Source organism: Pundamilia nyererei, unplaced genomic scaffold (assembly GCF_000239375.1).
Source record: "Pundamilia nyererei isolate P.nyererei 1_Seehausen unplaced genomic scaffold, PunNye1.0 scaffold00205, whole genome shotgun sequence".
NCBI lineage: Eukaryota > Metazoa > Chordata > Actinopteri > Cichliformes > Cichlidae > Pundamilia > Pundamilia nyererei.
Window position 1 is genome coordinate 424,448 of NW_005187606.1, and position 26,299 is coordinate 450,746.

Below are 26,299 nucleotides of genomic sequence, written 5' to 3' on the forward strand. Positions count from 1 at the left end.
ATGTATGTAAGGCATGGGACAGCTTTCTTGTCATTTCATTCAGGAACAGTTCTCCAGGCTTCTTGAAAGAAATTCAAGGCTCCTCTTTGAATGTTTCCTTTTTTTGTTCTCTTCTCTTTGCAAGATGATCATAAATGAATATTGGCTCAAGACTTTTGCACAATGCTGTAATTTCCTCAAGCATACATTATATTGTCAAAAGTATTAAATCAGTAATCTAAATAATTGAATCAATGTGTTTCAATCACTTCCATGGTCACAGGTGTATAAAATCAAGAATGGGTTGAGCTCAGAGCTTAGTGAGTTCCAGCATTGTACCATTATAGGATGCCACCTGTGCAACAAGTTCATTCATGAAATTTCATCACAACTAAATATTCCACAGTCAGCTGTTAGCAGTATTATAACAAACTGAAAGTGATTGGGAACAACAGCAACTCAGCCACAGAGTGGTGGGCCATGTAAAATCATGGCAGAAGGTTGCAGAGGTCACAAACTTTCTGCAGAATCAATAACTACAGACCTCTAAACTTCATGCGGCCTTCAATTAGCTCAAGAACAGTGCGTAGAAAGCTGCATGGAATGGGTTTCCAAGGCTGAACAGCTCAATTCAAGCCTTATATCACCAAGCTCAATACAAAGTGTTGGATGCAGTGATGTAAAGCTCACCGTCACCGGAATCTTGAGCAGTGGAGACGTGATCTTTGAAATAACCGATACTGAGTCTGGGTTTGTCAGTTACCAGGAGATCAGTGATTGTGCAACTGGATGTGCCAAGTGTAAAGTTGTGTGGAGGGGGGATTATGGTGTGTGGTTGTTTTTTAGGACTTGGGCTCGGCTCCTCGGGTCCAGTGAAAGTAACTCTTAATACTTACGCATACAGGGACGTTTTGAACAATTTCATGCCTCTAACTTTGTGGGAACAGTTTGGGGATGGCCTCTTCCTGTTTCAATATGACTGCACACAAGTGCACAAGTAAGGTCCATAAAGACATGGATGAATGCACTTGGTGTGGAAGACTTGAGTCCTGACCTCAACACCTTTGGGATGAATTGGAGCAGAGACTCTGAGCCAGGCCCTCTCATCCAACATCAGTGTCTGAGCTCACAAATGTGCTTCTGAAGAATGGTCAGAAATTCCCATAAACACTCTTAAACATTGTGGAAAGCCTTATAGCTCCAAAGAGTTATAGCTGCAAAAGGTGGGCTGCTGTCATTGTAAATGAACTAAGATGGGATGTTACTCAGGTTCATGTGTGTGAAGGCAGCCAAGTGAATAATTTTGGTAATATAATGCAACTTGAGATTAACAATAATAATAATAATGTTTAACTTTTTATGAAAACTAAGAATTTTTAAAGAAGTAATAAGCAAGTATTTTCATGGAGATGGTGTTCTGTCAACTCCTTTTTGGAAAAAGGAAAGAGTACAAGTAATAAACACTGTTGTATAAAATACAATGACAAATCACAAATAACTCCAGAGATCTTTACTATACTGTGACTTCCTGAGGGTCAAAGAGGTATCAAACATAAAAATAACAGATACGAGACACAACTGTCACTGCTTTCACTCACAATAACAAAATCAACTCCTTAATTAATTTTTATCTGTGAAAAAAACATTTGATTGAAGTTGTTCCTCAACACATCTTGTCCTTCACTGACACCAAGTTTACTCCAAATCAATTTGCTGCTGCAAAGCAAACCCAAAACTTGACAGCTTTCAGATTCCAACTCAACAACTGGCAGAAGAAAAAGAAGATTTAGGGACTGAGGCATTAGAAAAATAGACAAACCACTCTCTGCTGGAGTGGTGTTGACAAATGAGCTTGGTAAAGGGGCATTAGCCTTTTGCTGTCACAAGGAAAATCCGCCAGTGCAAAATGACATCAAACCCTCACTGACTGTCAAATCGGCCTAACCATTATCTGTCTCACTTAGGGAACCAAATTAGGAGAGTGAACGTTCGGGTGCAAGGGAACTTTTTTTTGTTTCCTGCCATTATATTTCTACAGATTATCATTTCCTTGGGAAGTAATGGGAAGACTACCGAGGTGCTGATTAGTCGTGTAATCAGGCACCCTCCCACTAGCCTAAGCATCTAGCAGGGCTTCACACTCTCTATGATCCAGAGAGTAGGAGAGTGATATTTGATGACATTATATGAGGCTACAAAGGTGCAGCACTGACAGGAGGCATCCTGGTGCTCATATGTGCAGAAGAGTAGTGAGCTGTTGCCATCTACAGGCCAAATACGGAGCTACAATAAGCTATAAAACAAAATGGATGCAATGATAAATGTGTCCCATATATAAATATTAGATGCACATGTTGTTGCTGACTTTTAATTTGCACATGTGGGGATAGACTGTCTGCTTTAACAGCTTTTGGGTGCTTACCTTTTACCAAACCTGGCTGCAGAAACTTCCGACATTCAATTGCAACAACATGAGTGAGAAGACCATTGGTGGTTAATGAGAGTCTGGTCAAATTCTACACAGATCTTTATGTTTTTTTTCTGTTGTTTTTTTTAAACATATGAAGATCTGTTGAACAAAGTCAAAAGCCCCTCTCCCCCTCCCCCAAATAGCCACTTGCCACAAACTTAGTCTTCTCTTAAATAGAATAAAGGGGCAGAATCATGGTTCGAAACTCCTGCTCTCTGTGTTTCCTGTCAGAGACAAGACAACACTTATCTAGAAGGTGAAAAGGTGTTAAAATCAGCTGCACTTTGCTGTGTGCACTAACAACCCAAAACCTATATTCTAACCACATCCTGTTATCTCTACTCTTTTATGCTGGAGTAAAGATAACAGCATGCTTTAATATACATTTAAACTACAGTCCGCAGATTGATCCAACTACCAATAGTGTTGATACCAACATACGATATTGGTATTTTAGGGGTTCAGTATGTAGCCCACTGAATAAATAAATCAATATTTTTTGGAAATGAAAAGATATACCTCAAACATGCGCGATGAAAAATGCCTGAACCTTTTCGTGCTAACTGTCAAGTTTATTTTATTTACTGCCTATAGCAGATTTAAACAACAGAAGCTGACCCAAAGACCCTTTAGAGACAGGCACAGTTATATTCCATGTAAGCTGAATTGTGTTTTGTTGTATTACTCAGTATTTTGGAAAAATCACAGTGATTTATTGGTCATTAAAATGTGTGTGAATTGATACCTTAATGATGATTCATCTCATAAATCACAACACATTGCTTTTCCATACATAAGCTGCCATTATTAGTATCGGCAATACTGACTCTGTATTGACTTGACATCAGATCCAAATCTGCAGTGATTTACATTATCATTATTCACCGGGTAGGCCTATAATAGTCCGACAGGCGCTTTTTAAGTGAATAAGCCCTGTGTAGTTGGCGCCGGTGCGGTATGCAATCTAACCTCGAATTATGCGGAAAAGCAAGTTTCAACAACCTCTGTATTTCACTTCCTAGTGTAGAGTTTCATGCCATCCGCTCCGCTCAGCCAGTCCCAGACTGAAGACGCACCTGAAGAGTGCCACTAGTGGGCTTTGGGCTCAGCAAACAAAGAGAGATACTGGGACTTTTTGCTGTGGAAACTTTGTGAAGAACATTGAAGTTCACGTTCTTTCTTTTCTTTTTTCATCCCCTTCAATGCGAGGCATACCTCTGCGCTGAGGAGGCCACCTGTGCGGACTTGTCCGCACCCCAAGTAGGGGAGTGAAACCCAAGCAGACACACCTTTCCCTGTTTTTTTGGCTATTCGCCGCCCCATCCCAGTCTCTACCGCTCTCTGAAAGCGGAGGAATAACAGATCAGCTCGCTGAAATGTCCGCAAATGAAAGATCGACCCGAGCTTTCAGAGAGATCCTGCAGAAGCCTGGAAATGACGCCTGCGCAGACTGTGGCGCACCAGGTAGGTTGGGGGGGAGAAGAAGCCTTTATTAGCTATGAAAGTGGAAAGTCAGACTATGCGGGATCTATGATAACGTTGCTGATAAAGCCGTTTTTTAAAGTGCACCTTAATGTCTCCTTCGTTTTATGCTACAGTCACTACGGCATAGGATTAAATGCTTGCTTAGACCTTTAACATATTTCAAAGGGTTCCAGGCATGCTCGGCGCTGTTCTGACTGTAAGTGTAACAAGGTGAGTTAGGAACGGAGGGAGGAGTTTCCCTGAAGGTGTAGAAGATAGCAGCTGAAGCAGTGAAGCGATGTGGTGGAGCCAAGAGAAGAGAAGTTCAGCGCTGATCATGTCTCGACATGCAGTACAAGGGCCTGCACACACCCTTATCCACTCGAGCTCAGCAGTGGAGGTCTTCTTCGTGATCTTTTTTGTTTTAGTTGGTTATAGGTTTTTTAATAGAAACTATTTACACAATGGGGACATATGGGGAACTCCATTATAAAGAGGCCATATCTGTGTATAAGATGTATAGATAGTGGATAATTAATGATAATAATAACAATAGGTTTTCTTTTGGGCTGTTGTAATGGACTTGTCTTTGTTAAATATATTTTTAGGCTGATTATTTGTGCTAAGAAATGATCAGCAGACAATGTAGGTAAATAATTACCTCTGGCCTCTGCCTTTGGATGATGCAAATATAAAAGTATCTATGAGAAAACCAAGAGAAACTGAAGGCCTGTAAGGCCATCTTCCGTGATTGACAGATTATCTAGTCAGTGTGTGGAATGTGGAGCAGTAGTTTAGGTTATACAAGCTATCCATGTGTGAAGAAATAACCTGCTGTGGCAGTTAAAATGGCACAAAGTTATTTTTGCCCAAACATGCTGGCACTACATTTTGTATGTGTTACAGTATGCTGAGAGCCGTCATGCACAGCACATAATGTGTTTCAGTACATCAGAAGGAAAAAAACCAAAATAATCACTGAATGTATGCCCTGGAGACATGTAAGAGAGATAGTATCTCGCTTCCTAATCTTTGTATAGTGAAAAAAAAAAACTATTGAGAAGCCAGGCATGCATTGCTGGAGAGGAACTTCCTTGCTCAAAGACAGGTTTTACCGATTCCCAGCATCGGCTCTGGCTACGTTCAAGCATATTTACTATGTATCCTCAGTTTTAGAGACTAAAGGGAATCCCTTTATGTTTCTGATGCCCCGTGCGCACGTGGGCTGGTTTCGTTTTACTCTCCTGTGTCTGCCCATTGTGAAACATTGCAAAAAATTAGGCATGAGTATTAACCAGCCAGGCACATTGTATTCCAATCTGCCTTCTATGGTTGGGAAATTAAACACTGCCCTCATTGCTCAGACATCTGTGATTTATACTGATAAGACCAAGCCTCCCTCGCGCTGGTTACTAGGAAATTCGAAAGGTTCTCAGAAAGATAAGACAGGTGTGGCCAGAGCAAAGAAAATGTTTCTCGTATCTTTGAGCTTAGAGGTGAGGCAGATAAATTGCCCTTATAGGTTTCAGGCTTGTCGCTTTGTACCATTGATCTGGTTGGAAGCTCAGAGATTTCAATATGCTTGCCGACATAAGGCTTGTATTGATTTGGACAAAATGCTTTCTCCTGTTTAGTGTGAGCCTAAACAGTGTGAGGCATGTTGTAGTGATAACTGGTTTGTTATATGTTCAAATTTTTCCAGCTGTCAGCTGTCTAGGTCTTGCAACAGGTGTTGGCTGATATTTGCAGAGTTTATGTCGCCTATGTTTAAAGTGCCTAAATTTACAGTATTTAAAGAGCCAAATATGACTGTAAAACAATGTCTACAGTCTGGCACAAAAGAAAGGACTGTTTGGGTCTGTAAATTTTCTTTCCTAGCAAATTTAAGGTGGCAAATTCTATTTATTTATTTTTAATAGCTCACGTATTTAGATTTTCTTAATGATTAAGTTGAAGAGTGGCCACATTGAGATTACAAGTGGATGCTGACACAGGCTCTTGTAGCTAATAGCTGGCTGCTAGGCTTTACCTCTGCTAATCTGAGTCACTGAACTGAACCTTACATCTATATTTTGTGCTTTTTGATTTCTTTCTTTCTTTATTTGTCTGTTACTTAGGTAGATGTGTGTACCTGTGAAAAGCACACATATACTTAGAAGCTTGCTAATCAAAGTCTGCTAGCATTAGCCAACTTAGCGCCCCCAAATTAGATTATTTCTTGTCCCAAAACCCCCCAAAAACTACATGGCAAGGCTAAAACACTAATACTGGGGCGTCAAATGTCCATAGATTTTCAGGGTGACATCACAGTGGCTATGTTAATCTTTAAATTACTATTAAAATGTAGCAACGCACTGCTAGCTTGTGTTGGTACCTTGAAATATAGTCTGCATATTGGCATACTGAGAATCTCTGTCACAACAAAAATGAAAAGGAAGCCCCATCTTCTTATGCTATTAAGCAGTGATGCATTAAACGTTGTTTGCTACGTTTAAATCTCAAGGAGATAAAACATAAATTATCAAGCTGGAAGAATGAAAATCATTTATGAAAACACTCCACAGAAGACAACTTAAAGATGTTAACCTGGATTTTTAAAATAAATATTTTTTTAAATTTAGCTTTCAAAATGTAAGAATAATGTGCATTTTGGACACTACTACTTTTTTACTAGCCTTAAGGCTTCTATTCATTTTTCAGTAAATGTATTGGTTGGAAAAATTGACAGACAGCTAGTCAAGAAGTCATACAAGTCATTTAAAAAAGCCCATGCAGAAAACAAACAAGAGAGCAGTGATGCTGTGTGAATCCAGCTTATCAAATATAGACATACTGTCTCTTTTCTTATATCTGATGAAGCTTCAGATTCGGTCTGTTGTGTCTGACAAAGGTAGTGCCCTACCATACTGTAACTGTTCTCTCCATCTGTCTCTCTGCAGACCCTAATTGGGGCTCCTGCACCCTGGGAGTGTTCATCTGCCTGGCTTGCTCTGGAATTCACCGCAACATTCCTGACATCAGCAAGGTCAAGTCGCTGACCCTGTCCCGCTGGGAGGACCACGAGTTGGAGGTTCTTTTTACTTGTTTTTCTCCAGCCACGGCTGGTCAACCACCTGTTCTCAAGAAACGAAAGTTACCAAGTGGTTTCCTTATTCCTTATATGCTTAGACCAGAGCCTAATTATACATTATTTGTTGTTTTTTGTTTTGTACTCGTGGTTTTTTTCCCCCATGTATATCTCCATGTATCCTGAAACGATCTTAATAATGATACAGTGATTTTTGATCATACCAACCAAGATATCACCTTTTAAAATGAGCAATTGAGGGTTTTATTTACACTCTTTGTCCAGTTATTTGTAATCCTTAATGGAAACCAGTCATTTTTTTTGTCAGAGCTAGGTCGATGCCCATTGTGAAGTAAGGTGAACTTACCTGTGTAGTCTTTTTTCTTAGAGAAGCTTTGGCCTCCAGATCAGGTATGATGCCACAAGTCTTTGATGGGCTCACCTGTGGGCTTTTCACTTTGAGAAGAATCTAACATACACATTTCACAAACCTAGACGACCAAAAACCACATTTTTAAATAGACAAAAAATTAGCTTCAAGAATTTTTCTTCAAAATGCTTTATTATAAATCACTATGATAAATCAGTCCTCGGGAATGTCAAAACACTGCATTCCTGCCCACAACATTTTTATACTGGATTCATGGAAATCAGATAATTAAGGATGTGGGTTCTCTGAACATCTTTATCTTAAAATAGTTGCCACATCTGTCATCTTCCCATAACTGAAATTGGTTCCCAGTAACATCAGTGAAGATTTATTCTAGGAATTCAATGCTTCTGCTGAGGAGATGAGAAAATGTGTCCTTTAGCCGTAAAACTGTCTATAGCTCTGCCAAGATGTCATTCATCCTCAAATAATATGTCTATGTCATGTATGTGTATGTGTGTGTGTTTTCATAGTTCATGGCACAGAATGGCAATGAGCTCATGAAGAGCAAATATGAGGCCGCTGTTCCAGTCTATTACTACAAACCAACCCACAAGGACTGCCAGTGAGTAACCATAGTAACACATATGTCACACTTACATAACTTATTTTGGACAGGTTTTTGGAAAAAATGTGCATGCAATGAGTTATTTTTTAGACCTAAGTGTGTTTGTTTTTTTCTTTAAAGAAAAATCTCCTGTTTTCCAGCCAAACTATAAGCATTAGCTATAATTAATTAACTATAATTGACTAGAAGGGGAACACTGATATGCTCAAAACACTCGCCCGTGATTGGGTGCAATAAACTTGATAATTACACAGTTTAAACGGTTCCTCCCAATAAATACTTTTACATGGAGCTGACTGTTTACATCCATGTTCTCATTTCCCTGCAAAGCTGACGTGTTGTTACATTGCACTTTATCCCCACACGCTCAGCTTTGAAATCTTTCAGTGTAAAGTGAACAGCTATTCACTTCCTGTGGCTGAAATCTACAGGAGCTCTTGCAGGGCTCTAGAGTGCGACCAAATTGGTCGCATTTGCGACCAAATTTTTCAGTGGTGCAACTAAAAAAAATATTTGGTTGCACCTGTGCGACTAACTGTTCGGGTAGCAAAAAAAAAAAAAAAAAATCTGCAACCTTCCCTGTGGTCAACAACAGACACACATTTTGCCCCTATCGTGGACTAAACCAATCAGAGATAGTAAGGGGCGGGACCTCTCTGATTGGCCATGGTCCAGTGGAAAGTGCAGGTGGAAGTGGGAGGTGAGTAGCTTGAATGAAGCGATATCAATTCATTAAATCCTGACTTTTAAATATAACTGTGTTTTGCCAGAAACGCCAGATTCTCAGATTAAAGCTCACAAAACCATTTCAACAACAACCAAACAGCAAATGAGAGCAGGTACACGGATTCCACACAAAGACGTAAACACAGAACGGACCCGACGCATCAGAATCAGCTTTGTCTTTCTCGGGCGGCCCGTAGACGGACTCGCTGTCGGAGCTTAGCGATCCTGATGCGTCCGGTCCGCGCTGTGATTACGTCTTTTTGTGCTGATTCTGAGCTGCAGGTTTTGTCTCTCTCCAACCAAAATTCACCGAGCCAGCAGCAAAAGAAGCAGCAAACTGCGCTTCACATTTGATCAATGTCGTTATGAATTTTGCTGTTTTGCTTCCACGACTATTAAAATCACACTTCATGCACAGCTAGCTCTCTCTCTATCTCTCTCTATACTTCAAGAACAGTTTCCCGTCTCCAATCTCTGTTTTCTGTATTATTCATTCGCTTATTACCCACCAGTCTACCATTGTTTACAGCGCTGCTGTCTTTTTCTTTTCTTTTTTGAAGTAAGTTCAGTACTTAGCTTATGTATGAAACTCAGGCCAGATATTCAGCCTTTAGTTTGACCCTGTTGAGTCATTTTCCTGCGACATATATGGGGTTAAATTGATTTATTTCTTGGACCGGTTGTAACTATCTAATCTAGCCTTTGCTCTGCAGTGATAATCCACAGGATACAGAGAATCCTAACAGCATTTATTTTTATTAGCATAGAATAAAAGTAGGTGGAGAGTCTAAATCCATTTGATCTGTTTCGGTGAATTGTGTAATTGTTTCAGTCAGCACTGCATCAATGTAATAAAGTTATTATGCAGGGTGGTAGTTGCATCAATACTTTTATTTACCTTTGGCTTTGTTATGTTTTTGTCGACTTTCTGCTGTGAATCAGTTACTCTTGACCAAAATATTGCTCTGTTCTCAGCCTAACACAGACAATATCTCTTAAATAGGTGGTAAATTATTTCCACTCTTTTTGCTGCTATCTTTAAGACGCCTGCGTTTACATATGTTTTCTTCTGTGATTCTAATATTACAGCGCTTAGTTCTTCATGGGTATCCTTTGACAGTGGGATCTTTGCAAATTCATTATGTCATTTAGAATATAGTGGAAGATAGCGGCTGGAGACCAATCTGTGACCAAATTACTGAAACTCCTGCAGTCTCCTTGCCTTTGAAATGTTGCTTTAAAGATGGAGTCCAAGTCTGAGACCACTCATAGTCAGTTGCTGTCGTCAAACTGACTTTGGTGGGTCAAGATGACGGTGAAACTGGAATAACATGGCAATAAAATGGAGTTAGTCTGCTAGTTTTTAAGTGAACTGGTCAACTTGGCACTTACATTCTGTTCGCAATTATTCTGCAATTAACTAAGAAAAAATGTGTTGCCTTCTGTTCGAATTCTGTTGGCATCTATATCTACAGTCAGCAGCGCTTTACAGGAGCCGGTATGGACTCGTCGTCAGTGGTTATCCACGCTCATGTGTGACTTTCTCAGCCACAGGCTGTGCCAGATTTAAGCTGGGCAAATTTATACATTTATAAACAAACACATGCAGCTAGTTTATTTAAATAATAACCAGATATCTGCCTAGGGAATCGTAAATTTGGTGCTCAAAATGGAGCCAAGTATTGCACCATTTTTCTTTCAAGTATAAATATGCAATGAGGCTGATGTCTCACATCCCATAGTCTAGGCAGGCACTGTGATGGGCTGATAGAGAGGAACAGCCACGCTCCTGAGTGAAACGCTAAACCATAAACTGGCCATCATTCACTGTGGCCCATGATGTTGTAAAACATGTTACAGAGCTATTGTCACATATTTGTTAGTTTTCAAACTCCAAATATCTGCTGTTGTAAATATAACACGATGTCCCATTCCCTATATCGAGATTACTCGAATGCTACACATATGAATTTAACCACCCCTAACATTTTGCAACATTTACACATTATTGTAGCACACTAACACAGACCCATTAATAGCTACAAACATATATTGTGTAATATGCGCCTTTCAAGGGAATTGAAAGAAAGATGAATGTTGCTCTGTGTTTGCGTTGAGAAAAGATGGGGAGATGTTTTCATTATGTACTAATCTCTGTAAAAATTTGACTAAAAGCCTGAAATACTGGCATCTCTGCTCACTGTGGAAAGGAAAACAGGCTGTATTCTTGTATCCATCTTTTGTCAGGATTGTCCTCCTCCCTCAGACACAGCGTTAACTTCAAATTCAAATTCAAATTTTATTTGTCACGTACACAGTCATACACAGTACGATATGTAGTGAAATGCTTGGACAACTGCTCGTGACCTAAAGAAAAACAAAAAAGGAAAAGGCTATGAATAAGATAGGAAATAAATATGAAAAATTAAAAAGGGTAAATTTAACTAGGAAGGAATAAAATATAAATTAAGGTTAAAAATGAAATAACTTCATTTCAATTCTGCTGTGTTTCAATAAACATTCTGGTATTATTGTTTTTGGAATATGTGGGGCTTGTGCCAAACAGATTATTACAGAGTAAAGGTTTTGGCACTGCGCTCACAACGTTGAGCCATCCAGGCGTGCCGACTGCACATCCTTTCTGATAACTCATTCTAATGCCAAATAAATAAACACTCCTAGTGGGAACTATCACACACATTATTGCTTTTATTGTTTTTAAATTAGATAGCAATTAATTGCAGACCTATCTGAGAGTGACTGTAATCAGTCTGAGACTGACTGAAACAGGCTGGAAATCAGGTGCCCTGTAACCACAAATGTTCGCTCAGTGGTTGAAGCCCTGCAGCCTCATGCTTTGGGCGCTCAGTTGGCAGCTGCAAGTACTCACAATCATTCCCAGCTGCGGAGGTTGCTGTCCTATTTTGACTCTGGTGTGACTGAAGCCTTCGATAGCTTTCTATGATTTATGAGTAAAATGATCCTCAATATTTGGCCTTAGCATTTTGCTAATGGAAAATGCTAACATTTTGCCGATATCCTTTTATGTATTCATTTGGAGATTTTTAGGATGCTTTAACCTGCTCAGTGTTGCTGTACATCTTAAAGTAGCATATGCAAGTTCTAATTGACACTGATGCAGTAAATTACAGTCAGACCAGGATTGATGTTTTCACTCAGGAGTGTGTCTGTTCATGTCTATCAGCCTAACGCAGCAGGTGCAATGCTACTTGCAAAGGCAATAATCTGCATGTAATTTCTGCAGGATATATAACTGCAGGATAGTTGCAATTTAACAAGCTGAAAGAAGATGCTGCCAGAGTCATCTTTCTAAAGACTTTAAATGTCACTGTTTAGGCATGCAGTTCACATAAAGTAGGAATATTAAAAAGGACTGTTTTGTGAGTCTCTTGTGTATCTGAATTGGTTTTCATTTTTGGTGTTGTGTTTACTGTTCACAAAATACACAGGACTATTAGTGTGCTTTTATTGCACAAGCACAAGCTTTGCAAGCTAGTTCTGTTTACACTTCATCTGTGTGCTCAGGGTGTTGAGGGAGCAGTGGATACGAGCAAAGTACCAAAGGAGGGAGTTCTCTGAGCCTGGAAACTTCACTTATGAAGAAAGTGAGTGCACAGGTGTATAATGACACAAACCGCATCTGTGTTATAACAAATTCAAATTCATGATTGACCTTGTTGGCTTCCTGCAGGAATAAGAGATGGCATGTTGATGAAGAGAGGGCGGGACAACGGGCAGTTCCTCAGCAGACGATTTGTCCTTTCAGAGAGGGAGGGGACTCTGAAGTATTTTACCAAATATGATGTAAGAATTTTTTATGACAAGGCTCTTGCAGGTACCAATTCCCATTCATAATACCACAACACAAATGCAGTATTTTGTTATACACACTCTTATTAATTATGTATACCTACCAAGAGAGAGCAAAATAAGTACTTGCACCCTCTGCTGCATTCAAGCGTGCTCAGACAAGCTTAACCAACAGTCTGTCCTCTCTGTCAGTGTGGCTGATTCACTAAGCTGTACACCACCCAAACCAATTAGGCCTTGAAGCACTGGGAGCACTTTGTTTGTCACAGTAAACCAGCTCAGGGGAAGAGGGAAAAATATATTTTTGGGGGGGAAAGTAGGTGCCATGCTGAATATGCTATAGCAAACAATTAAAAAACAAATCTCATGCAGTGTGAGAAGTAGTAAAGGTAAAAGTGTCATTAGATTTCTTTTTAGATTTTCTATGCTGTTAGGTTGGTTGGAACTCAGGAAAAGCTTGAGGTATGCAAAATGTTCAGCTCCAACTGGCTGCTCCTCAGTTTCACAGTTTCACATTTCTTGCTGATTTATCATGCTCAAGAGGCAAAACCCAAACCAAGTAGAGAAATTGTCATCAACTGTCAAATCTTTCATAAATAACCATAGCTGTATTTGTTCTTTGTGAAAGGCAAGGACAAAAGAACGGACATAGATTCAGCTTCTAAAGATGCCCATCTAAATTCAAGTCAGGGAAGATTAAAGCACAGCATCCACAAACATGTTTGCTGGGATTAGTGTCGGTCTTAGAGATGATGGTTATCAGTGATGTGGACCGATGTTTAGATAATAGCTTTGAAAGCAGTGACACAACACAAAATACAGGCTTAGGGTGTGATGCCAATCAGATACTCACTGCATCAATATACATTTTTTCTGGTTAAGCAGTGATGAAAAAAAGTTATTATTTTTATTACCACACCTGTTCAAAACCGTAAAAGTATGATTGTCCCAGAGAGAAATGTTTATTCATTGAAGACCACAGAAGAAAATTGCAGGATTATTTCTTTTTGGAATCTCTGAGGCCTTTTCTATAAAACATGATTAAAAAGAGTGGATTTTCATGTGCTCTATATATTTATGATTTGAGATAGCAACACTTTTTTGTAGCACTTCACCCCCTGAATCCCAAATTAATTTCACTGTAGTAATTTATCAGAGTGTGTCCACAAGATGCATTAGGCATATTTTTACACATATAGCAGGAGCATGTAAAAACAGCCTTGGTTAGAAAATCTTATATTTCAATTAATCATGTTAATTATTATGTTAAACAGCATAAAACATGTGGAAATAATAGGTCAAACAGCTCTAACCATGGCTTATTATGAGATCTATCTATCTATGCAAACTGCTGCATTTCATACAAATACACAGTCATTTCCCTCTTGTTTCCTGCAGGCTAAGGAGCCCAAAGCACTGATAAAGGTGGACAGCATCAATGCAACCTTCCAGCCAGAGAAGATAGGAAACACCAACGGCCTGCAGATTACTTACCTCAAAGACTACAGCACCCGAAATATGTTTGTCTACCATGACAATGGCAAGGTCTGCATTTCTGTAATCGCTGGTTTAGAATCAATCGGCATGTAGTAAAAGTCCTAAGGAGAAATAGTGAGGAATTTTGCACTAAAGCAGTGTGAACCTCTCGTACTGAATGAATACAATACCTTTCTTACAGAAAATCTAAAGCTTTTTTGTGTATTCTTGACTGTCCACTAATTTAAACAGCAGAAGGTGGTATCGGATATTTGTCATCTGTCACAGAGACAGACGTGTTCGAAACTACCTGGCTCTTGTCATCGGGGGAGAGTCTCCAAACCTTTACAAAACCATCTGTACCAATTTGTGCAGGCTGACGGAATCCATTTGCAGATGACATTGAAGCACGGCATCCATTATTCTGTGTCACTCAGACCACATTGAAACATATGGAGCAGTTCAGAACTGCCATCAGGCTGAGGAGTTATTTGTAGCAGACTCGAGTCTCCTGCAAAATCACATCACTATCATAAAATCCCTTCTGATTTGGAAAGTCATTGTTCCAGTCTATACATAATATTGCACATTTTGGCATAAGAAACCTCATATATTACTCATATATATATTTATATCTGAAAACATATAAAAGATAAAAATTGAAAAAAATAATGATACAAAGTACAAAGAAGGAAAATCCACGTGGTAAACAGTGGTAAACAGGTAAATGCTAGTAAAACTGTCTTCAGTGTGCTTTCCTGAAGTGTTTTACTGATTTCTCTACAGCTATAAAACCTTATAGTGCTTTTATTCCTCATAATAACAAGTGTACACATGTCACAACTATGTTTTATACTCAGCTGTTTCATTTGGGTTTTGGCTAACAGGTAGATTCACACAGCCAGTAGCTACCTACTAGCTATTATATATGCCAACTGTCGCTAAACTGAACTATTTGTGCTGAGTTGGTGTATTTTGGATAATTTTAATGCAGTTACAGTTATTGAACAGACATCTGTTCAGTTCAGATAGAGGCTTTCATCTTTTTAGCATGTTGTAGCTTAGATTATATGCCAACAAGCCCAACTTCACTAATCCTCCAAACATTGCTGGTATTTAGTCTTCTTCGCCTATGTCCAAAGTGAAAGCAGAGCCATAGGTTTTAGGGGGGTTTTGTGGGGTATTTTTTTTCTTTAGAAATAGTTCAGTCATAACATGGTATATCATCTTTAGGTTAAAACTAGCTATGTAACTACCTGCTAGCTTCTTACTGCCAGAGTTAGCATTGGACCCAGAAATTGTTGATGACATTAGACTTAACAAATGGATAGGTGCTAACAAAGCTTGCAAGCATTAGCTAAACACTTGCCCCTCACACTCTGCTTCAGACTTGTTCACTTTTGACTCAACACATCAAAAAGGCAAAATCTCAAAGTAGAGGCATCAAAACTGGATTTGACAAACCATTTCATGTCATAATGAGGGCGATAATCATCCTTTAGTCAGTGAGGTTAACATTTTTGGCTTTAACTGTTCCTGGATTTTCCTATAATTTGGTCCAAAAAATAAAAAATGTACCTCCTCTTTTCTAAATGACAACGACAAGAAAAATAGAGTAAGAACTAAATACTGTCTTTTTTATCCTCTAACCTTTCAGGAGATTGTAGACTGGTTTAATTCAATTCGTGCTGTTCAGCTTCACTATCTAAAGGTGGCCTTTCCCGGGGCAACCGATGCTGAGGTAAACACACACATGCACGCCCACCTACCTTAAAATAAATATTTACATTGTTTTTAGGTTTCTTTTAATAGGCAGGCTCATGAATATTATGTCTGAAGTGTAGAACTCCATTACACTAAAACAATAATATTCTTATAATATTCTTTGTTTTTAATCCCATTGTTTTTGTCTTTTTGCTTGTTGCTCTTAGCTGGTACCCAGACTTACCCGAAACTTTATCAAGGAAGGATATATGGAAAAGACAGGTCCCAGGGCAAGTAAACATTTATGGATTCATACCTCTTTTTGCTTTATTTAGCCTTTCCATTTCCTTCTATTTCTCAATGCAGCCACTGACCCTTACATTGGCAGTCTCAAACACACGGGGATGTTTTCCACAAGTCAAAAAATGTAGATTTAGAGATACTGAAAAAAACCTTACAATTCATTAAAAAAAACAAGAACAACAAAAGAATAAAAGCAAATTTTGCTAAATATACTTAAAAATAAGGAAGAGCTGTATACTTGGTGTTGGAGGTGTCTGCTGTTTCTTATTTTTTTAACCACATGCTTGCAGTTTTTGTCTCAACAGTGGGTCAATAGACCCGGTTAATAATCTACATTAAATCCACTGTACTTTACTTGCTAATAGCTCTCAAGTAGGTAGTAGGAACTGTGCTTTATACCATTACATCAGCCTACAAATTATATACATTTCTCTGAGCCATAATCAGCAAGCCTGCTATTTTGCCAGAGATACAGACAAGGTTATGTAGACGCCCTAATGCATCTGTCTCTGCAATAGCGAGAATACTCTCAGTCCCACCTCCTCACATAGGAAGGTTTGGGAAGCACTCCTTATGGTCATAATGTCACACTCTGATGACCAAGTGTGGGACTTCCCTAAATCTGTCTTTAAAATGGCTTCAGATTTGTCATTGCTATCCAGCCATCATTTATTGCTGATAACCAGACCTCTCCTGGAATCTAGAGAAAGCATGTGATGATGTGCTATGAAGGTCCCAAGAGAGGAACTTCTACTGCATGAGGAAGTCAGGAGTAGCAGAGAGGTTTGTTAGGCTGGTGCAGGACATGTGTGAGGACAGCACAGGACAGTAGGAGTGACAGATGGGTTAAAGGTAGAAGTGGGATTACATCAGGGATAATCTCTGAGCCCCTTCGTGTTTGCAGTAATGATGGATAGGTTGACAAATCAGGCCAGGTAGGAGTCCACGTGGACTATAATGTTTGTGAGAGTAGAGAGCAAGTCGAAGACAGCCTGAAGAGGTGGAGGTATGTGCAGGAGACAGAATGAATAAAAAAAGACATTATTAGTGTGACAGATGAGGGTGATGGAGATAGGGTGAGACGGAGGGAGGTGATTTGTTGTGGTGAATCAGGAAACGACCTCCTCTGGAGCTATGCATACATCTTAACACAGAGGCAGGCTCGGTAAAAATCCTATTTACAGCCAGCAAATGTCAGGTGGTGTTCTTTTAGTAGTCATGTAGTAATGATGCAACTGCAGTGCCTAGATGGTTACCACTTTAAAACAAGATTTTCAGTTTAAATAATCTAGAAGAGATCTCTATTATAGATAACTTCTTAATGTGGCAATTCTGATGTTACCTATAAAGGGAAAAATGTTAAAAATCCCTTATTTATTGAATTTAGCAAAAATAAATACCTCCGCCAAATTTGAGTACTAAACCAGGATCGAGACAAACTTTCTGTTCAACAAGTCAGACACAGTTCCTTCCTTTAAATCTTCAGTGATCCCAGCTCTCACTCTCCCATCGTTAATTGAATAGGAGCTGGGATAATAGGCTAACGAGCTAAGCCGTCAGCGTGTCTGCCTTTCACCTCTGCCTAACAGGCTGAGTGACAGCTGAGAGCACCTACTTGCATCTGTGCGACAGGGAATGAAGGGCTTCCAGCTGAGGCTGGACTAAATTCCCAGGTGTCAAATGCACACATGAAACACAGACGTGCAAAGAGGGGATTTGTACACAGGCACGTACTCACACATGGTTGCACAGACAGGCAGCTGTTGTCACACAGAGGAATCATTCAGACACAAGTACCTGCACAGGAAACAGCAACCTGATCCTCCGCGAAACGAGCGACTCTGCATTCAGAGGCATGCAAACGCAGACACTCGGTTTAATCTGGGTCTGTCGGGCTGAGAGATGAAAGAAGGCACCAACTTGCTGCGTTGGGCTGATTTACTAAATGGATGTCATAATTCATTTCCTTCCTTGTGGAAGGAGTCGGCTTGCAAAATGAGAAGGGAACAGTCAGTTGTTCAGCACAATGACAATATCAAACACTTTTACGAGCACAGTTTGGCAGCAGTCGGGGACCCGAGCGTCCTGATTATTTGAAAAGAGCTCAAGCTGCTTGTGCACTTCAGTAAACTCTCCAAAGGTGCCGTGCTTCGCTTTTCTTCGATAGCTGCTTTCACAGTGGATTTGAAAATGCAGCACTCGTGTAAAGTTTCAGCCGTGACAAGTTTTCAAATTAAACATGAGTGCTATGAGAGAAGTGCGATAAACATTCAGATGGGAGTTGTCAAGAGGAAACCTGTTTGACAATGTTAAGTGCCTAACAATAAGGAATGCTTTCATATCACCGTTGAAATCTTGAGATCAGCTTTAACGCACATTCATGGCTAAATCACAGATACGAAAGCAGGCTACACCCCTCATTCATGAAAAGTAAAATACCCTGCACAGTTGGGATAAAAACAGTCATTGCATGCTCTTACGGTTTCCATCAATTTTCAGTATTTAAATGTTGTATTTGATACAAATTTGTTTACAGCTGACATGATTCGTCTCCAATGAGTAACAGCTCCATTTTTATATATTGCATATCATAGACTATTGGTCGGACTAAATTTGAAGTCCTTGTTTTGAAGTGTCGGAACTTACAGTCTTGCAAGACTACACAAACGGGACAGACTCACTTTTCTTATTTAAAAGCACAATGCTGCATTGTATCTTTGTGCAGTCTTTCTCAGTCTTTGTCTGTCTTACTCACTCGTCTGCCTCTTTGTCTACATAGCAAACAGAAGGTTTCAAGAAACGCTGGTTTACACTGGACCAAAGGCGGCTCATGTACTTCAAAGATCCACTGGTATGTCTTCTTTACAAAGACCTGCACACATCTGAAAGACTGCTGTATTTTAGGCATGTGGTTGGTTCACTCTGACCACAAATTGTGGAGCACAGAGGTGCCTCGATGCAGCCTGGAATGTGCTACACTGACACTTCTACACACAACACTGTGTGCAGACACCCTATTTTATCAGATAGCTGATGTTGAGATGTTGTTTGAGAAAATCCTGAATGATTACAGACAATTTTATTATCATACAGACTTTTCCAAAGACCTTAAGAGTGGGTAGCTCAGATTGCCCAAGTCTGAGTTAAAAACATTAGATAACCAAAGCAGATTATCTAAGTGTTGCTGGTGACGCAATAGTTCAGTGGAGAGGTGTAATAATTATAGACGCTAAGTTCCTGAATTGTCCAACTTACCCCAAGAGAGACAAGGAAATCTAGAAGATGAAAGAAAGAGGAAGTCTAGTGATAATCTTGTGTGTGTGTGTGTGTGTGTGTGTGTGTGTGTGTGTGTGTGTGTGTGTGTGTGTGTGTGTGAGCTTTGCAAAACATGGTAGTTTTAAACCACCATATTTTACAAGCTCAAACTTTGACACAAGATCACACATTTCAAACACTTTTTAAGTAAAAATGCTAAACATTTCCTCATTTCAGCCTCAGTTCAAGTGCTTTGAACTGAGGTTGAAATGATTTGCTGCTTTTTAGTTCAGGTGCTTTAGAGCCATCGTGATGTTAAATCCCATAACAAAGCATCTGAAACAGGGTCAGCTTCATTTCAGAAAACTTCTGGTGATGGCTTGGGGTTCCTAAAGTGGCTAAGATATGCAAATTAACTGAATGTCTTGCAGTTGAAAGATGCACATTTTACTCCCTTGGCCACTACCACATGCTTTCCTTAAAGCATTATGCCGTAATTCAAAGGCTGTATTTGTGTGAATGCAAAGCTTTAAAAACAAAAGCAAAGCAAAATGCCCTTTCTTAGATAGGTGATGAGGAAAAAATAAGATGATGAAGAAAAGAAAACATGCAGATAATAATGAGCTTTTATTTTGAAGAGAAAAAAGAGGAAATAAACTAAATTTGAAATATTCTTCCAATTTTGCATTTTCACATAACAAACATTGCCACTTTATCACTGTTGCTCCCAAAACGAATCACTGAAACCTACAACACAAACACTTGAAAGTGACCAGGTGTAAATATAATCATTGTTTTACACTTTATATTGTTACTGTGGGGCAAATGCTTGGTTACACAGTATCACAAACCGTTTCGATTTGGAATCATAATAACATACTAAAATAAATAATTTGGTTTATAGGATAGCAGATTATTGTCCTATAGTACTGTGCAAAATCTTTAGTAACTTCACATTTCTTTATATATTATCTTGAGTAATAGTTCTCCGGCTTTCTGAGGGTGTTTCATAGCATGTCTTTGAACTTTTTCACTCCTTTTCAGGCCAGTCTTTGTACCTGACCATCAGAGTCTTACATTTGAATCATTCAAGCATAAAAAAGGCCTAACTCATAGGATGAACTAACTTTGGGTCCACTCATTATAGAGAACCACATTTCTTCAGTCACTTTTACCTGTCACATAAACACAAGATTTTTTCCAATTTCTTTAACTGAACCCATAAAAAAGCCACAGATAACACAGTTTGACAAGCATGATATTGTACTTTTGCACTAAGAGTTGTTAGGTGTAAACACGACATATCTCAACCGGGTGTGCAGTGTGTCCTTAAAGAAATTGAGGAAACCTGACAAAAGACGAAGCGGCAAGCTACAGTAGATGAACAGCATCTGAAAGTCATGTTGTTCAGGAATAGCAAGAAAACAAGATCTGATGCTGGACCTGAAACATGCATCTGGCCTTTCAGCTGAACCATCTACTTTTTGATGAAGCCTCAATAAAACTGGTCACAGTGTAAATGAGGCTATCAAGAAGGCATTCTTTGGCACAATGCACAAAGGAACACTATTAGTCATTGACTGGTCTCCTCGCAGAGTCTGGTTCTCAACACTGAAGCAATGTGGAATCACCACATCAGAGAACAGAACAAAAAGCAGTGAAAATAAAGATATTACAATAAAGCTTTGAGAATTCTTAAGAGACTTCAGGCTGTTAAAGAATAGAAATATTGACTTTCAAGCTTGTTAGAATAGTAGAAACTCTGTTTTTGCCTTAAATACTGTATTTCAATGTATGTTTGTGCACATTTAAAAAAAAAATGCTGCACCTACTTCCCAAAGAAATAAGGGGTGTATTTCTTAATCAACACTCTCATATACATGATGACAAGTCTATACAGCTGACTTCTTTTTCTCTTATTCTCTACGTGAAGGATGCCTTTGCCAAAGGTGAAGTTTTCCTTGGGAACAAGAACTATGGTTACAGTGCCTCCTCCGGCTTGCCTGCTGGCACCCACTGCAATGGTGCCTTTGAATATGGTATCACCATACAAACACCTGACCGCTGCTTTCTGTTTACTTGCGAGACAGAAAGTGACCAGCAGGACTGGCTGAAGCACTTCAATGATATCATGAGTGCTCAGATGTCCCCACAGGAATATACAAGTAAGACTTTTATATTCTAAGTAAGACTAAAAATCTATTTATTGCTTTTTCTTTTTTTGCAAATGGCTTTTCATGTTATTTAAATGATCGTTATTAATTACAGCACCAACTACAGTTTGTCCTTAACAAACACCATGTTTTAGCATAAGGTGCTCAAAAGTGCACGTGAGATCAGGATAGTTTAGGTTGAAAATCAATTTTGTAATTATAGATCTTCAGTCATATCTGTGGCCATGTATCTTGGACATTCAGTAAAGTAATGGAGCTGCGCTGTCAAATCATTATCACTTGATGGAGAGTTGGATCAGACAATGGGGGAAGATGCTAGACAGGCGTGGTTTACCCAAACGTATAGTGAGTTTGAGCTGGGAGCTAAAACAGAGGCCACAGTTCGTGAAATCTTCAATTCCCACCTAACAAAACGTTAGCTTTCTGAGGGAGACTGGGGACACTAAGTATGAGTGGACCAAATCTGCACCACCATTGCTAAGTCAATGTAATGTAGCTTTGCAGTGGGTAATGGGACTGAACAGAAACCTGTATGCAGATGGACACCAATCTTGTCCACCTAACAAGATTTGTGCTGAATTAATTAAGGCTCTAGGTGTTGTGGGCCTGTCTTAGTTGACATGTCTCTGAAATGTGTTTGGGGCTGTGGCTCTGGATTGGCAGACTGGGGGTGATGGCTCTCCTTTTTGAGAAGGGTAACCAGAGGGTTGCATGGATCACACTTCTCAGCCTTCCAAAGAAGGCCTATGCCAGACTGCTCGAGAAGGACTTAGATCTAGAGAAAGCATTTGATCACAGCCTCAGGATCTCATCTTTACCATTTGAGGATGATGTGTTTATGTTGGTTTCATTATGTGGCTTCATCAGCTTACACTAGGGCAATTTTCAGCCGTGTGTGCAGTGGCAGGAATTGGAATTACCACCTTTAAGCCCAAGGGTACAGTTCTCACCTGGAAAAGGGTGGAGTACCCACTCAAAGTCTGAGATGAGTTACTTGTCCAAGTGGAAGTACTCCAGGCCAAATTCACATGTGAAGGGAGAGTGGACTGACAGAGAGATTGGTGCAGGATCAGCAATGATGCAAAGGTTGTAATCTGTTATGGTGAAGAAAGAGGTGAAAGCAATTTACCAGTTGATCTATGTTCAACCATGGCCACAATCTTTGTGTAGTGATTGAATGAATGAGACTGCATATAAAAGCTGTGGAAATTAGTTTCCTGTGAAGGTTGGCTGGACTCAACCTCAGAGATGGGATGATGAGTTAAGTCATGCAAGAGAGAATTCTTCTCAAACTGTCAAACTCTGGCCCGCGGGCCAAATTTGGCCTGCAGCCTAATTACATTTGGCCCGCGAAGCCATACCAAATTACTATTAGAGCTGGCCTACTGGTATTATACAGCTAATATATATATTGTTTAGTATTATGCTTTGCTTGTTCCATATTCAGTTTTTCAGCAAAACTTATTTGAGTCCATAAGAAAAGATTCATTCTTATATCTGGAGGAAGATTTTTTTTTTTCAATAAATATTAATGTTAGCCCGCGACTTTGTTCCATTTTGAATTTTGGCCCACTGTGTATTTGAGTTTGACACCCCTGATCTAAAGGATGTGGACTGGTTTGGGTATTTGACTAGGAAGCCTCATGGATGCCTCCTGAACAAGGTGCTTCAGGCATCTTCATCCATGCATGGATGAATGCATGGATGGATGGATAGATGGACAGCGGCGGGTCCCTCAAAAACACCTGCCAAATCTTACATACTTATTTTGTTAAAGGTACATTGCTATAGCCTTTGTTCAATTTCTGTGTTAATTTGACTGTTAACATGCTTTTCCTTGATGCTTGAATGCTTCCCACACACTCATAAAAAGAGTAGACTAATTATTTTGCATCCCTTTTACATCTGTGTGGGCTGTGATTCTCAGTTTTAGAAACAGTTTTCAGGTAAGCTTATTGGTTTGTATCATTTTTCTAAATCAACTTTGTATTTGAATAAACATGGTGGCCAAATTTTTTTTAACTTTCCTGGTCCAAAATTATTGTTCCAGTCTGCCACATCAGACTTTTTGGCATTATTTACTAATGTTTGATTTTACAGCTTGAGAAGGACCAAGCCTTCATTTTAAGAAATTGTGTTTTCTTTACAAATTGTGTAAAGAAGGTAAAAAACAAAATCCTCAGAAATATTAGTATTAGTAAAAAAGCTTTGTGCATATCACAGATACTCTAGCATTTCATTTATGAAAGTTTCAAACACACTAGTTAGTGTACTCATTTCCACAAATGTATCCTTCTAGTTTATGGATACACATACAGTACATGGGTATTTTTTTTAAAAACGGTGATTTTCCGCTTTGTTTTTGAAAATATCTCCATGCATACAAAAGTACAAAAAGCAGCATCAGGCACAACCAAGAAAAACCAAAGTGTAATACAATAATACAATATAATAAAATATATAATACAACATGGTGCACTGTCTGATGTCAACAGGTTTTTATAAAGTTTTGAGTGACTTGTCATTTCTATATTGATGAAAGGCCAAAATGTGTAGAAAAACCTAAAGTCCAAAGTTTGTATGTTAACATTAGTAGTCTAAAAAGTAGATGTGTTGTCGTGTTAACTGACTGACAGTAATAATAACTGCATATTTACTGTGTTCTTGGGGCACGTGTTAGCATACATGCTAATTAGCGCTGAACATAAAGTACATCATGGCAGTTTACATATGTCAACAACTCAAAGTTTTAATGGCAATACCAACAAAAACCAGTCATACAAATTGACTGGTCCTTATGGGTTAACTGAACATCTTCTTTCCTAACTTTGGACTTTCTTTTTTTTTAAGTGGAGGCCACATTCAGGCATAAGCACTGATGGATCAGAAGCCTGAAGAACCACCTCCCCTCTCAGTTCATGACCAGTGCGACAAAAGACCTGCTTCGCTTCTGCGTCACGGACCTGGAGTCTCAGCTTCTTTGTTACTGTGGTCACACTGGAACTTGCTTCATAATTCAAATGGGATGACAGGATATTAAGAATGCAAATAAGAGAAAGTAATGACTGATAAGACCATTGTATTGTCAATGATATTAGCTTTTATTGGTGAAAGTGGTAAGATAAAATTACTTACGGTTCAACCAAATTTGTAATATTTTTATTTTTTTAACTTACAAATGCATTCTTTGGGCTCATGGTCATGGTGGCCACTGCCCATATCAAATACTATGTAAACAAAATAATACTATCCATTGTTTCTCGTGGACCTGTGGTATGCTATGTAAATACTGCTGTACAAAATAGGGACAGTAGAATTAAACGTATGTCAAACATATATTCTAACAAAAAACACTTTCAAAGTTAAAAGTATTTGCTTTGGTCCTCTTGTATTAAGTATAATGTGTTGTAATGATTGGGTAACGCTAATGAGGTGCAGGTAGTCAAATGTGCCTGTTTTCACAAAAGTCATTTTGACATGTCACAGTGAGAAAATCACAGGTGAAAATTATACAGTTAATGACACCTGAATTTCATTTTCTGACTTGGTTTGTTCAGTTACTGCTTGGTGCTTTTGGTACTGTGATAATTCCAAATGTCTGCTGTGAAAAAAGACACAGTCAAACAGGAACAGAACATTTATCATCCAGTTACTGTGTGGTACAATCAAACTGAGGTATGTGTAGGGTTTTTTGTTTTTTGTAATTTTATTCTTTTAATTAAAAGCAATATAACGTACTTAGGCATTTCTTTAATCATCTATTTTGCAAGTAAAGCAAACACAAATGTATATATTTTTAAAGTCGTCTATCAAAGATCTGTTGGAAAGACAATAAAGCAGGTTTGCAGAAAAGCTGTTAACACAACAAAACCTTGGATGGTGTAACAGCTCCTTCATGTGGCATAAAGTGCATATATATTCAAATCTTTTTTTAAAATAGACAAGAATGCCATTAAGTTATTTTGTCTACATTGTCATCAGTGTCAAAAAAAACCCAAATCAGACATTTGAGTTGACATTTTTTCTTTTTTCGCTTCCTTCCTCTGGTTAAAAGGTACTTGTCTATGTTGATATGTGCATTTTTAAGCATATGCTTGACTATGGCTGCCATAGAATATGAAATTGTTGCTGACCATGAATAAAAGAAATGTTTAAAATGTTGTCAAATGATCTCCGCATAGATTTGTGTGTCTTTATTTAACCATTAAACTGTTTTAATTATGTCTGCAGTGACGTGTTAGAGCTTAACACCATCACTTTCTTCAAATATTTCACTAAGGATGAGGTACTTATGAGTAAAAGTAAAATAAATAAGTGTAAAAATAATGTGATGCAAGTTTTGAAAAAATAGATGTCTTTTACATTTAAGCATTAGGCTAAACATTGATGAGGTTTGGTTACTGTGTAACTACACCGTCACTACACAGACTGGAGGTTTAGGCCCACGACGAATACCACATGAATCTATAGGTCCCTGCTATTTTTTCACCGTGGTGAGAAGGAGGGAGCACTGAGGAGAGACGGGAGGAGAGAAGTGCAACCCTGCAACTTCAAAGACACAGCACAGCAGTATCAAAACTTGGAGATAAGGGTGGGCTCAATTTTCAGGGAGAAACTGAAGCTTCATCTGTCACCAAGTGGATCTGCAGAGGTCTGGAAGAGCTATGCAGAAAAAATATGGATGACTTGGATAAAACAAAGGATATCTTAAAGCTCTGTATGTCAATCCACATTAGGACAGAAACATAGAAGACCAAAAACACGGAGAATGTGAATGGATGTACTAAAGCTGCTGAGTGAATCTTTCTTTGCACAAGCAAAGCAACTTTTATTTTTAAGAGCCACACAGCAC

At 38.9% G+C, this 26,299-nt stretch overlaps 1 protein-coding gene across 2 annotated transcripts; it reads left to right on the forward strand.

Annotated features, from left to right (window-relative positions):
• The first annotated feature begins 3,483 nt into the window (after window positions 1-3,483).
• LOC102197625 (arf-GAP with dual PH domain-containing protein 1) lies at window positions 3,484-25,579 on the forward strand. Of its 2 annotated transcripts, none has more exons than XM_005747809.1 (11): window positions 3,484-3,913; window positions 6,853-6,983; window positions 7,884-7,975; window positions 12,251-12,330; window positions 12,417-12,529; window positions 13,934-14,080; window positions 15,669-15,752; window positions 15,943-16,005; window positions 18,798-18,869; window positions 21,207-21,438; window positions 24,298-25,579. In XM_005747809.1, the coding sequence occupies exons 1-11, from the start codon at window positions 3,826-3,828 to the stop codon at window positions 24,324-24,326; spliced, it is 1,131 nt and encodes a 376-aa protein (XP_005747866.1). In that variant the 5' UTR covers window positions 3,484-3,825; the 3' UTR covers window positions 24,327-25,579. The 2 variants fall into 2 exon arrangements, with proteins under 2 accessions (XP_005747866.1, XP_005747867.1); XM_005747810.1 differs by lacking the exon at window positions 3,484-3,913 and adding an exon at window positions 5,718-5,769.
• The last annotated feature ends 720 nt before the right edge of the window (window positions 25,580-26,299 follow it).